The sequence below is a fragment of the Microcaecilia unicolor genome, chromosome 2 (genome assembly GCF_901765095.1).
Source record: "Microcaecilia unicolor chromosome 2, aMicUni1.1, whole genome shotgun sequence".
Lineage (NCBI taxonomy): Eukaryota > Metazoa > Chordata > Amphibia > Gymnophiona > Siphonopidae > Microcaecilia > Microcaecilia unicolor.
Window position 1 is genome coordinate 30793108 of NC_044032.1, and position 14102 is coordinate 30807209.

At 41.8% G+C, this 14102-nt stretch overlaps 1 protein-coding gene across 1 annotated transcript in view; it reads left to right on the top strand.

The window, feature by feature from the left end:
• The window catches only part of LOC115461841 (protein hinderin-like), an 88823-nt gene extending 77104 nt beyond the window's left edge, over positions 1 to 11719 (top strand). The window contains exons 4-5 of the mRNA XM_030191899.1: positions 3748 to 3845; positions 11593 to 11719. Of these exons, the coding sequence (XP_030047759.1) occupies positions 3748 to 3845; positions 11593 to 11719 (225 nt within the window). The remainder of the gene's footprint in view (positions 1 to 3747; positions 3846 to 11592) is intronic.
• Positions 11720 to 14102: the final 2383 nt, after the last annotated feature.

Below are 14102 nucleotides of genomic sequence, written 5' to 3' on the forward strand. Positions count from 1 at the left end.
TTGAGACAAGAAGTTATTTCACTGCAAGCCAGATTTCAGTTATGTTTCCCATGCAAATGTTTGGTAACATTTAAGGATAAGAAATATGTTTTTTATGATGTTAACCAGTTGAGTGAATTTATAAAGGCCAAGAAGGAAATAGGACAACCCGTATAACTAACAGGCCTTAAGTAATATAAAAGAAGCCTAATTTTGTTCTATATGTATTGATCTGCTACCAGATCCCCTTGGTATATTTCCTAGGGCACCTTGGATCTATCTTATTGTGGACTATAATAGAGTGTGGGAATGAGATTATTCTTGTTTATATTTCTTTCATTAGAGATTTTTTTTTGCCTGAACTCTGTAATTTTTCCTCAAAGATGATGTATCTTTGTAAAGTTAATATGGAAAATATAAAAAAAGAACATCAGGATTATAATACTTTGTTCTTCAACCCCTAACCTTACACTTGAGGATCAATATCAAAAACCTTTTGATATAGTGATGGCTCTGGCCACTCATCTTATAGTATTTAATTGGAAAAATAATTTGCATTTGAACTTTTGTGAATGGTGGAGTCATCTTTGTACTATTAGAAACTATGAAGAATCTGCAGCTTCTAAATTTCATCAATTTCCTACTTTTAAGAAGCATTGGGCTCCTTTTGATCGTTACATCAAAACATCAGCATCTCCTAGAGATTAGATTTTTATATTTATACTTAAATTGTCACATTTATCTATATGTAATGCATTTGGTTTTGTTGTTGTATGTTATATTGGTTAAAATGCTCTGAAAACTCAATAAAAATGATTAAAAAAAAAACATCAGGGCTTACATAAGTAATGCCACACTGGGAAAAGACCAAGGGTCCATCGAGCCCAGCATCCTGTCCACGACAGCGGCCAATCCAGGCCAAGGGCACCTGGCAAGCTTCCCAAACATACAAACATTCTATACATGTTATTCCTGGAATTGTGGATTTTTCCCAAGTCCATTTAGTAGCGGTTTATGGACTTGTCCTTTAGGAAACCGTCCAACCCCTTTTTAAACTCTGCTAAGCTAACCGCCTTCACCACGTCCTCCGGCAACGAATTCTAGAGTTTAATTATACGTTGGGTGAAGAAAACGTTTCTCCGATTTGTTCTAAATTTACTACACTGTAGTTTCATCGCATGCCCCCTAGTCCTAGTATTTTTGGAAAGCGTGAACAGACGCTTCACATCCACCTGTTCCACTCCACTCATTATTTTATATACCTCGATCATGTCTCCCCTCAGCCGTCTCTTCTCCAAGCTGAATAGCCCTAGCCTCCTTAATCTTTCTTCATAGGGAAGTCGTCCCATCCCCGCTATCATTTTAGTCGCCCTTCTCTGCACCTTTTCCAATTCTACTATATCTTTCTTGAGATGCGGCTACCAGAATTGAACACAATACTCAAGGTGCGGTCGCACCATGGAGCGATACAACGGCATTATAACATCACACCTGTTTTCCATACCTTTCCTAATAATACCCAACATTCTATTCGCTTTCCTAGCCGCAGCAGCACACTGAGCTGAAGGTTTCAGCGTATTATCAACGACGACACCCAGATCCCTTTCTTGGTCCGTAACTCCTAACGTGGAACCTTGCATGACGTAGCTATAATTCGGGTTCTTTTTTCCCACATGCATCACCTTGCACTTGCTCACATTAAACATCATCTGCCATTTAGCCGCCCAGTCTCCCAGTCTCGTAAGGTCCTCTTGTAATTTTTCACAATCCTGTCGCGATTTAACAATTTTGAATAACTTTGTGTCATCAGCAAATTTAATTACCTCACTAGTTACTCCCATCTCTAAATCATTTATAAATATATTAAAAAGCAGCGGTCCTAGCACATTTTTACATATAGTACAAGCTTTTATGCTCATTGCTTTCCATGTGCTAAGTGAGTTTGGATGGTTTTCTATATTTACATGACCTTTCCCTCTGCCATCATATTTTCTTCTGGGGTTGACTCTCTGAATTCCCTTGTTTCCTTTTGTCAACTCCACCCTCTAGTTTACATTTCTAGAATCATATTGTCTGATTTGTCTCCAAGGATTCTTTTTCCTGTTGCAGAAAGATGTAGTTCATTACAGTATAGCCTGTTATTGTTCCATGTATTACTCCATCCTCCTATGTATCTAAAACCACCTTCTTTACACCAAGATTTAAGCTATGGTCCAAATGATGATATTTAATTTCAAAAGGCTGCCATGCACAGACTGCCTGCCTTATACACTATCCTGCTTATAATCGAAATAGAAAAACGCCTATATTGTGACCCAAATCGGGAGATAGATGTTTATCTCACAAAAACGAATAAAGCGGTATAATCGAAAGCCGAATTTGGACGTTTTCAACTGCAGTCCGTCGCGGATGCGGACAAAGTTGATGAGGGCGTGTCAAAGGCGTGGTGAAGGCGGAACTGGGGCGTGGTTATCGGCCGATCAGAGATGGGCGCCTTTCGAAATTCAAAGCATTTGTGTTCCCATTCTCTCCCCATGTGGTAGAGGTTCGGGTTTTGTGTTTGGGTAAACAGCAGGGTAGTTGACAGGTTCTCCAGAGCTGAGAGATTTCATTGCCCTTCACTAAAATGAGAACTTATGTTGCTCTTTGTGTCTGTGTAACAAAAATACAAGATTATTTTATGAATTGGAGATTAAAAACTTGTAGATGAGTGGCCAGCTTCATCAGAATGCAGGAAAGAGGGCAAATATTTAGCGCAGCGTTTCCCAAACTGTGCGCTGCAGCACCCTGGTCCACCACAGAAAATTTCGACCGAGCTCCCGCCTGAACCGCTACTGCAGACAGCAGAGGCAGAAAAACAAAAAAGAGCACGCGCAGGGCTGCATAGCCTTCATGCATGTGTTGTCAGTTCTGCCGATCCTTTGCTTCCGGAACTGGAAGTTGACGTCAGCGAAGGCAGGGGACCAGCAGAGCCGATGGCGCATGCCTAAAGGCTGCTGCGGCCCCGCTCTTGTTTATTTTATTTTATTTTTTTGTCGCGACTGCCAAGGAGGTTGGATGAAAACAGAGATGGGTTGAAGTGAAAAAGTTGAAGCCAATAGTCAGTCTCTGTTTCCCTTCCAATTCAAAACAAAGCAAGCAAACCTATGAGCTGCTGCATCCAAGTTGTCATTCTTTCTTGTTGGTAGCATTTTTTAAAATTTAATCTCACTTATATTTTTAAACATGCTGGCTTGTGCAGCATACAGATGTACAAAGAGGAATTATAATAACGGAATAACTTTTCATAGGTAGAACAGTAATTTGTTATAAATTGTAATCATTGTGTTATTTGGAGGGGCTGGTTATAGGGACACCCTAGCACTGTTATATTTGTGCAGAGAAAAAGATGGATACTTGTGTGGATGTGGGGGGGGGGGGGGCCTATGTGACAGGGGGGGGAAGCGAAGATTGGGGGAGGGGTGCCGCGAAAAATTGCTCAGACACGAAGGTTGCCGTGAACTGAAAAAGTTTGGGAACCACTGGTTTAGGGGATCATTTGCAATCATTCAGACACGTTTTGATTATGTATGTACATAAAGATTAGACCATTTTTATGGAATGTCACATCCAGTTAATTCTGCCCGTCTTTGAGGGTTTAGGGTATAGTTAGAAAGCATATCAGAAGATGAAAGAAGTTTGAAAAAAAAAACCATACAAAATTTGAGGCGTTTTTTTGGTTTCTTATGTGATGGTTAAGATTTTGTTAAAAATGGTAATTTATTTTAGGTTATATATGAAGTTGTAGAATCAAAAAGTGCATCCTTGAAAGATTTGTGTCCAGAAGATAAGAGGAGGATTGCAAACTTAATTAAAGAACTTGCCAGGTAAGATTGTGCTTCCTGTAATTCACTGTGAGAAAATAAGATATTGACTGTTCTAAAGTGAGAATGAAAGTTTATTGACTTCAGAGGTAAATATTGACCAAAGTAAAGCTGAGTGAACTGTAACGTTGGAATTCTAATACACATAAGCTGCCGGATTCTCTGTAGAGCGCCTAGAGATCCACGCTGAAATCCAGGCGTATTCTATAACAACACGCATAACTTAATTGGTTTAACAAGCTTATCAGTGTTGATAACAGCTGTTGACAAGCAATAATAAGCACTAATTGGCAATAATAAGAATTTACATGCACAACTTGCTAAGCGTATTCTGTAATGAACTGCGCCTAAATTCTAATTATTATTAGCATTTGTATAGCGCTACCAGACGCACGCAGCGCTGAACACCTGACACAGAGAGACAGTCCCTGCTCAATAGAGCTTACAATCTAAAAAATGTACGCAGTTCAAAGAGGACATGGCTAAGGGTGGGGAAATGGGGGTTTTGTGACCATTCCAAAATGTATGTGCATAGTTATAGAATATAGCCCAGTGCGCAGGGATTTACGCCGTGTTTTCGTTGGTATAAATGGAGACGCATAGTTTTAGGTGCTGAGATATCAACTAAGTGTATTCTATATACCGCACCTAAATCTAGGTGCTGCTTATAGAATACTCTTAGTCGGAAATGTTTACCACACGGATATTTTAGGCACCTTATTTAGAATCTGGCCCAAGGTGTCAATTGTTGATGTGTGCTAAATCGTTTTCCTGTTAGATTGTCATATTTAGTATACATGTACTTGAGTACAGTAAGGACAAGACTACTTACCTCTTTGAGTTTCATTCACAGCCACCTTCTCTCTCACTTTTGGATTCCAGAGAACAAGTGTGACCCTCTGAGCAAAAAGATACCAAATATGGGGGTTACAAAAAACAGAGATAAATGCTATACAAGTTTGGGGAGGCAACTTTAATTTTTGAAAGTTTTGTGTAAGGTCAGTAGAATAGGATTAATCAATTTTTAAGAACTTTGATGTTTTTAATGTTCTACAGCCGAAAAACTGCAGATACCTAAGTGGGTTATGTGTTTCCTGGCTTAACTTTTTATTGATGAACACTTCTCATTTTTGAAGGACATAATTAGTCCATACCTGAGGCTGAGATGTTACGGGATTATGCAGATATCCCTCTTTCTGGTATAAAAAAGGTCACATTCCCCATTTTTGGTACCTTTTCGCTTAATGGGTCACAAATATCTGAATATTAGAGTTCTGCCTACCAAGAAGTACTTTGAAAGGAATAGTTGAGAGCTCTTCAAAGTAGCTGGAATGATATTTGGCAGCATTCAAAAATATTATATATTCAGGGCTGATAGGAGGAAGCAACTCCATGGATACTCCTCTGCTTTACTCTCAAACTGGCCCACAGACAGTTATTCACTCACATATTTAAGCAGTTTTTATCTGCTGCCCTGATTAAAGTCAAATATATTTATTCATCACTAGACACTGAATATCTCATGCAATTCCCAGTGTATGGAACTGTTTTTTTTTTCACCACCTTTATCTTTCAGGGTGAAACTAGGAAACTTAGCTTCTCAAACCATGGCATTTTTATCATAAGAAGGATATGTGACAAAACCTGTGCTGTAAAATCCACTGACTGTATTTTCTCCACCAGAAAGAGCAGCCGTAAGCAACCTACAAAACAACCAACACATTATGATCAAACCTGCAGACAAAGGAGGCTCAGTGGTGAGTATGGACACACAAAAATACGTCGAAGAAGGACACAGACAGCTCTCAGACAACACATACTACAGAAAACTAACTGAGGATCCCATACAGGTTTATACAAAACAGCTGAAAGACCTTATCAGAACATTTCCAAAGCAAGTACAGCCACATCTGAAGAAACTCATACCAAACCAGCCTTCTGTGGGCACATTCTACTCAAAATCCACAAACCTGGAAACCCCGGCAGACCAATCATATCGGGTATTGGCACACTCATGGAGGAAATATCTGGACTTATAGAGGGGATTCTGAAACCTCTCATGCACAAGACAAACAGCTTCATACAAGACACCACAGACTTTCTAAATAAATTAAAAAATATCAAGCGATTACCACCGGGTACCCTTCTGGTCACAATGGATGTAGAATCACTATACAGCAACATTCCCCATATGGATGGCATAGCTGCATGTGAGAAGCTCCTAAAAACATCCACACTGGACCATCAATACTCACCGGAAAGTATTACAAAATTAATCAAATTTATTCTAACTCACAACTATTTCCGTTTTAACAAAGATATCTACCTACAAATCATGGGCACTGCGATGGGTACCAGGGCAGCACCCCAATATGCTAACCTCTTTATGGCTGAACTGGAAGAGACATTTTTGAATACATATCAGACCACACCTCTAAAATACTAACGGTATATCGATGACATTTTTATGATTTGGACTGAGGAGGGAGAAACCCTAAAACAATTTTCCAGTTCTTTCAATACATACCATCCTATAATCAGATTCAAAATTGAATACTTCCCAGAAAAAGTCAATTTTTTGGACACCAGAGCTTCAATCAGCAATGGCTATATACAAACATCCATATACAAGAAACTCACAGAAAATGCAACTCCAGCTTCTACCCTTCACATACAAAAAAAATCTAATGTCTTGTGAGGAATAATATTTGACTTTAATCAGGGCAGCAGATAAAATGGATTAAATATTTTGACACCCATCAAACAGGACTTAACAAAGATCTGGGTTTTCTAGCCCATTATAAACCATGAAATTCCACTGCTCTGATCACCATGCATATCTCCATGTCCCTCATTCCTGTCTCTCACCTAACCCACCCTTCCCTCATCCTTTCAGACTGTCACTGAAATACTTTGATGTTTCACTTATATATGCTGTTACTTATCAAAATTTGCTTATTTCTGATCTGACGGAGGGCTACCTTCGAAAGCTAATTAAAAAATGCATTAAGTTAGTCCAATTAAAAAACAATGTGTAGAAAGAGAAGTTGGCCATATAGAAGATAAAAAGAAAAAAAGGCTATTTCAATTTCAGACTTATTTTCAAAAGAGAAGGACGCCCATCTTTCGACACAAATCGGAAGATGGGCGTCCTTCTTACAGGGTCACCCAAATCAGTATAATCGAAAGCCGATTTTAGATGTCCCCAACTGCTTTCCATCGCAGGGACGGCCAAAGTTCACGGGGGCCTGTCAGAGGCGTAGCGAAGGTGGGACTTGGGCGTGCCTAACACATGAACGTCCTCGACCCATAATGGAAAAAAAAAAGGGGCATCCCTGACGAGCACTTGGACAACTTTACCTGGTCGTGTTTTTCTTACGACCAAGGCCTGAACTGACCAGATGACCACCGGAAAGAATCGGGGATGACCTCCCCTTATTCCCCCAGTGGTCTCTAACCGCCTCCCACCCTCAAAAACATCTTTAAAAATATTTTGTGCCAGCCTTTATTCCAGCCTCAGATGTCATACTCAGGTCCATCACAGCAGTATGCAGGTCCCTGGAGTAGTTTTAGTGGGTGCAGTGCACTTCAGGCAGGCGGACCCAGGCCCATTCCCCCCCTACCTGTTACACTTGTGGTGGTAAATGTGAGCCCCCCAAAACCCACCAGAAACCCACTGTACCCACATGTAGGTGCCCCCCTTCTCCTGTAAGGGCTATGTAGTGGTGTACAGTTGTGGGTAGTGGGTTTTGAGGAGGGTTTGGGGGGCTCAGCACACAAGGTAAGGGAGCTATGCACCTGGGAGCAATTTGTGAAGTCCATTGCAGTGCCCCCTAGGGTGCCCGGTTGGTGTCCTGGCATGTCAGGGGGACCAGTGCACTATGAATACTGGCTCCTTCCACGACCAAAGGGCTTCCATTGGATCATTTCTGAAATGGGGTGTCCTTGGTTTCCATTATTGCCGAAATCAGAAACGACCAAGTCTAGGGACGACCATCTCTAAGGACGACCTAAATTTCAAGATTTGGGCGTCCCCGACCGTATTATCGAAGCGAAAGATGGACGTCCATCTTGTTTTGATAATACGGGTTGCGTTTTCCTAAGCTCCCCTTTAGAGGGAAATTTCTTTTCAGGAAGATCTGGAGAGGATTGTGATGGATTTGGGTTAATTCAAATCCCAACAGCTTCCGGAGGGCTAGACCAATTTGACTGCTAGGGCTACAGCCTCGCTTCCGCGATTCCGGAAGGCTTGGTGGTACAGCCCAGGCCAACCGTCGGTTCCTTTTTCAGTGTTCCAATTCCTTTTGTAGTGAAAAGCGGTTCTTGGGAGCAACAGTCAGACTGGTTGCACCTGGTCGCTCCACACTTGATGGGGTGCCAGTCCACTTTTTGGGGCCTTGTATGAGGGGTTGGCTGACCTTTGAGGAGTGGGCCACGGTTTCTTCAGCCCACTGGATTCTTGGTCCTTTCAGAGGAGGGTTCAGGCTGGAGTTCTCCCATTACAGATTTTTTTGGAGTTTTGTGCGCCATTTCCAGGAAAGTGTGGCTTTCGCCAACCTGTTGTGGGCCCTCCTCAATATGGGGGCAGTGGCACCGGTTCCACCGTCTGAGGGGTATTCAGATCAGGTTTCCTTTTTCTTTGAGGTCACTTTTGTAGGGAGTTCCTTCAGATCGGTTCTAGAGTTACAGGAAGTGAATGAGTCCCTGGAAGTCCGGCTCTTCCAGATGCAGAGGTTGAGCTCTGTGGTGGCAGCAGTGCAGCTGGGGAGTTCTTTTCTTTCCCTGGACCTGAAGGGACCTATTTGCTTTTCCTTCTGGCCTCCACTGCGGCAGTATCGGCGATTGGTGGTCTTAGGGCGCCATGTTCAGTTTCGCACCCCGCCCTTGGGGATTTGCTACAATTCCGTGCACCTTTTCTGAGGTGATGGTGGTAGTAGCAGCAGCATTCCTTTGGAGGGAAGGAACCTCTGTTTCCCCTTCCTAGACAATTACTTATTTCGACCTGACTCGAAATAGGACAGCCTCTTGACCACTGTCAGCTTCTAGCCTTTTTGCTTTCTCTAGGTAGGGTGTTCCATTCGTAAAACACTCTCTTTGTTTCTCTAGGACTCTGGAGTTTCTGGAGGGTGCTTCGACAGGCAGGGGCTCATGTTCTTGCCGGGGGACAGAAGGGTCGGAGTCTGCTGTCTCGTGCAGAGTCTGTTGAGCGTTTCGAGTCCATGGGCCTGGTTTAGCGCACAGCTGCTAGGATCCATGGTGACTTCTTTGGAACTTATACTGTAGGCGAGAGCTCTTATGCGTCCTTTGCTATTTTCTCAGCTGTGCAGATGTTGCCACTATTCCAGCAGTACCAGTGCAGTCTCTTTTGGCTACGATGGGCAAGACGCATCTGGTGCTGGTGGCTTTGCATTGACTACTTCTGGCGGGAAATACTTTTGATGTCTCCGCAGTAGAGGTAGTTGTCATGGATGCCAGCCTCACAGGGTGGGGAACTCTTTCTCTCCACTGGTATGCGCTGGGGTATCAGTAGATGATGGAAGCAGCATGGCTTTTCAATCGGCTAGAACTGCGGGCAGTTGTGTTTCCGTTGCAGGATTTTCAGAGCATGCTGACAGGTTGAGTGGTTTGCCATCTCTTGCACAGCTTGACGTCTGTGGCCTCATCTACCGTCGGCTTGGTATGCAGAGCTTTGTGCTGGCTGCGGAAGCGATGATTCTGTGGAGTGGACGGAAATCCATACTCTTTATCTCCCTGCAGTGCTCTGTGTGGGTCAGAGCACTGTTCAGGAGGATTTTCTCAGTTGTCTTCTCCTCGATCCAGCGGAAGGGGAGTTGGCACCGGATGCGTTTCTTCTGATCTGTCGGAACTGTTGCTCGCTGGAGTTCGACCTCAAGGGAATCAAGGAGAAGTTCTAGTTGGGCAAGTTCTTCAGCGGCCAAAGAGAGCTCGGGTCTGCAGAGTTGAACGTCCTGCTGCTCCTTTGAACGGAGTCGTCACTCTATTTCCACCGACAGTCGGTTTGGTCAGACTGTTCTGCAGAATTTGTTTAGAGTCTAGAATCCAACTTCATTTTCCTAGTCTTGTTTTGTTCTGTTCTAGGACTCACCTTTACAACAGTGTGTATATATATATATATATATATATATATATATATATATATATACATCAGGTTAATTTGTTAGGTGAAGGCAAGGCCTTGACTTCTTTGAACTCGTTGTTGTGAGTTCCTGTTTTCCTAATGTTGTTTTCTCTGTGCCTGGTAGGCATGGATTCCAACATGTGAGAATTAGCTGGCCTGCTTGTCTTTGGATAAAGCGAAGTTACTTATCTATAGCAGGCATTCTCCGAGGACAGCAGGTCACTTATTCTCGCATACCCTCCCACCTCCCCTTGGAGTTGTCTTCTTTACCTTGGTCCTGCGCTCGCAAGTTGGGTGGAAAGGCACCCACGTATACATCGTGAGAATGCTGCCTCAAGCTTTTAAAGAAACAGTATGCTGGGTAGCGTTTCCACACTGGGCTCCGTGGATGATGTCACCCACATGTGAGACTAAGTGTGTCCTTGGAGAATACCCGCTACAGTTAAGTAACTTCGCTTTCCCTACTAACACTATATAACCTGACCATTACTTGTGCTTGAAAATAATCACTACTGGTTCCTTTTTTTTGGCCAGTCGAAAGAGGAAAAAAGTTTTTACTATAGAGCTGAAACTTTTGCAGAAAGGAAGTGCTAAAGAAAGTGAACGTTAAAGCTGTTTTGAGCTGAGACCTTGCTTTCTTGCCAGGGAGCCATCTGAGATTGTGCTTTAGCAGAAATTTTTTGGACCTGCACTATGTGATCCAAGAGCTTGTTTTTCCTGCTAGGGGATCCATTTTTGATCTGAGGCCATTCTTTTGCAGTAATGGAACCATGGTAAGATTCTTGTGCACAATGAGTTTTATGCAACAGAATATGTACATCTACTGTATTCCTGTTCATTTACATTTACCATTTGTCTCTACCAAATTTCAAAATTAAATTAAAACCCATTTTTTAAAATTGGCTTTTGGTTCCAATGCTGTTGGAGTCTCCTTTGGTGGGTTGGACAGTCTATATTTATTATTGATTTTTTTGAATCTGCTATTGTAATCTTCATTTTCTCTGGTGTGAATGTGATTATTCTTTCCTATCTATTTATGGTGTTCTTTTATTGTACACCGCTTTGACCTTGTTTGAAGTGACAGCAGTATATAAAGTTTGAATAAACAAAAACATAATTTGTATATAAGTATTGTGCCTACTTTTGTAAAATTATCCCCTTTATGACTGAAATAATTGGGCTGAGATGGGTGAATAAAGCTACCAGGATGGCTGTGATCACTTTCATTTTGAAGTTATTGTGTTATATTTAATAATTATTGTAGATGCAGTTAAAGCATACATATAGAATTATAGTTTCACTTTGCAGCTTAAAAAATGGTTGCACCCTCTCTGCCTTGTTCTAGGTCATTGGTTTTCAACCCAGTCCTCAGGGACCCCCTGGCCAGTTGGGTTTTCAGGATACCCTCAATGAAAATGCATGACTGATATGCATGTTAATACATCTCATACATATTCATTGTGTATATCCTGAAAACCCAACTAGCCAGGTGGTCCCTGAGGACTTGTTGAAAATCACTGTTCTAGATGACTTAGGTAAATTGTATATTGGAAGATTCAGTTCATCATACTGACGCATCAGGTTCATTCTTCCTGAATTTTTCCATCTTAGGGTGAGTGAAGAAAAGGAAGTGACAGAGGAACGATTAAAAGCTGAACAGGAGTCATTTGAGAAGAAGATCAGACACTGGAGGAGCAGAATGATCTCATCATCACAGAAAGGGAAGATATCCTTTTGAAAGAGCTATTTCTTAGAAAACAAATTGCACAGTCAGCTTCACTGTTTTGAAACAAAAATGTGGATTACCAAGAAATAATTGTTCTAATTTATGGCAAGGAAGAAATCTACATGGGTTGTCTTTCAAAGGCATTCAGAAGGATAATTTATCAGCATGGGCTTTTGGCTCATCTGAGCTTAAAACTGCCATCCAGCTGTTCCTGTGATGTTGTTTCACTATGAATAGACACTTGTCAACTAAAAAACTCCAATTCATACTTGTTAATCAGGAACCGTGTCATGATAGAATTTATAGAACAGAAGTGGTGTGTGTAGTTTCTCTTTAATTTTTTTTAGACAATCTTTTATTTTATTTATTAGGATTTATTTACCGCCTTTTTGAAGGAATTCACTGAACAGCAAGCAAAAAGTTGTTCGATAAAGGCAATTCATGGAAGAAGAGATATGCATGTTAACACCTAATAGATTATCTGGATTCAGGAGTTCTTAACACATAGAATAGCCATACTGGGTCAAACCAATGGTTTATCTAGCCCAGTATCTTACTTCCAACAGTGGAATACATTTGGTCTGGGCTTCCACGATGGTATTTTTAAACAACATCCACGCCTGATTTAAAGTCCCAACCTTTGCGGCCGACCCTTTCAGCTTCTTTTTAACCATTTTCCTCATTTGTCATAGTCACCCTTTGAAAATTGAATGCTGCTACAGTACATTTCTTTAGTGGACTTCACTTCCAGATGTCAGCTCAGATTTGATCATGTTATGATCACTGTTTCCCAGTGGATCCAACACCATACCTCTCGTACCAAGCCCTGCATTCCACAAAGGACTAGATGTAAAATAGCTCCCCTTCTTGTCTGTTCTTGGACCAGTTGCTCCAAGATGCAGTCATTTATATATCTTGTGCTCCATGATGTTGCATTTATCCATTCAATATTGGGTAATTGAAATCACCCATTATTATAATATAGTCTATCCTAGAGTAAGAGTCATGGGAGTGCCAATAGAAAGTATAATCCTGGGCTCCCGAATGCCTCAACCGCCACGATCACACATCCCTAGGTCCCTTCCAACTCAGCAAAAGCACAAGAGATCTTGTAATCATTTGCCACAGGAGGTCCAGATCTATCCAAAGCAGGGGGATAGTAGAATTAAAATCTCCTCCCACAATCAGGTGAGCTGCATGCATGACAGGAGTCTTAGAGCGGATATTTTGAAAAAAACAAAAAACAAACCTCTTGAGATTGATTTGGTGCATATACTGAGGTCAAACTACCGGAATTAGCATCAATATGCAAGGTCAAGAATAAAAATCTTACCTGCAGGATACCGCTTTATATGCTCCACTTTCACCTGCAAGGAAGAGTGCAATAAATTGCAACACCCCTTTTCTTTAAGCCGTTGCCCGCCGAGGCACAGTACACATGAGGATAGCGAGGATGATCCAGTAGCCGCTTACGGTCTCTCCTGAAGTGGGTCTCCTGCAGAAGCACAACCTGGGGCTGTGATGCAAATTTTCTTAAGCAGTTTTTGACGTTTCTGAGAAGAATTTAGCCCCCTGACATTGTATGAAAAAACCTTTAATGATGTCACTTAAGTAAAGAGTGAAATTTAAACTGCTAAAAATCTCTAAATAAAGGAGTGAGCTAATCCAAAATAGCCTAATGACCTTGTGTCAATGCCCTCTGCTACTCTACAGAGCCCACCCGACTCCCTTCCCCTGAATCCGCTCGTAATTCATCCAACCACTACCACATCCAACAACCCCAACCTCCCAACCCCTAACCTGACCCAACCACCAAACAGACAGAAACAAAAAAAAAAGGCAAAGATCTGCCACAGAAATGGCAAATCAAAAGAAAAAAGCAGATCAAAAAACACCAAAAAAATAGAACATGAGGGTAACAGAAGAAGTGGTTTATTACAAGTTACCCCGACGTGGCCACGTTTCGCCCTCAGGCTGCGTCGGGGTAAAAAAAAACTAATAGGGGTAAAAAGCAAAGTGAACCCCTAAAAGTAGTCCATACAACCACCTTACATAGTGCTTCCCAAGCTTACATCAGCAAACTTCACAATGCTATGTTGACTGGCAGCATTATGAAGTTTGCTTTTTTACCCCTATTAGTTTTTTTAACCCCTGACGCAGCCTGAGGGCGAAACGTGGCCACGTCGGTAACTTGTAATAAACCACTTCTTCTGTTACCCTCCTGTTCTATTTTTGTCTTTTTTGATCTGCTTTTTTTCTTTTGAGTTGCCAACCACCAAACAGGACATCCACAACAAAGGGAAACCTGAGTGGAATGTGCGTGTAACAAACGAACCAAGTCCAAATTAGCCACCCAACCCCCACCCCCACTGTCCTCCGTTCGCCCACAAGCACA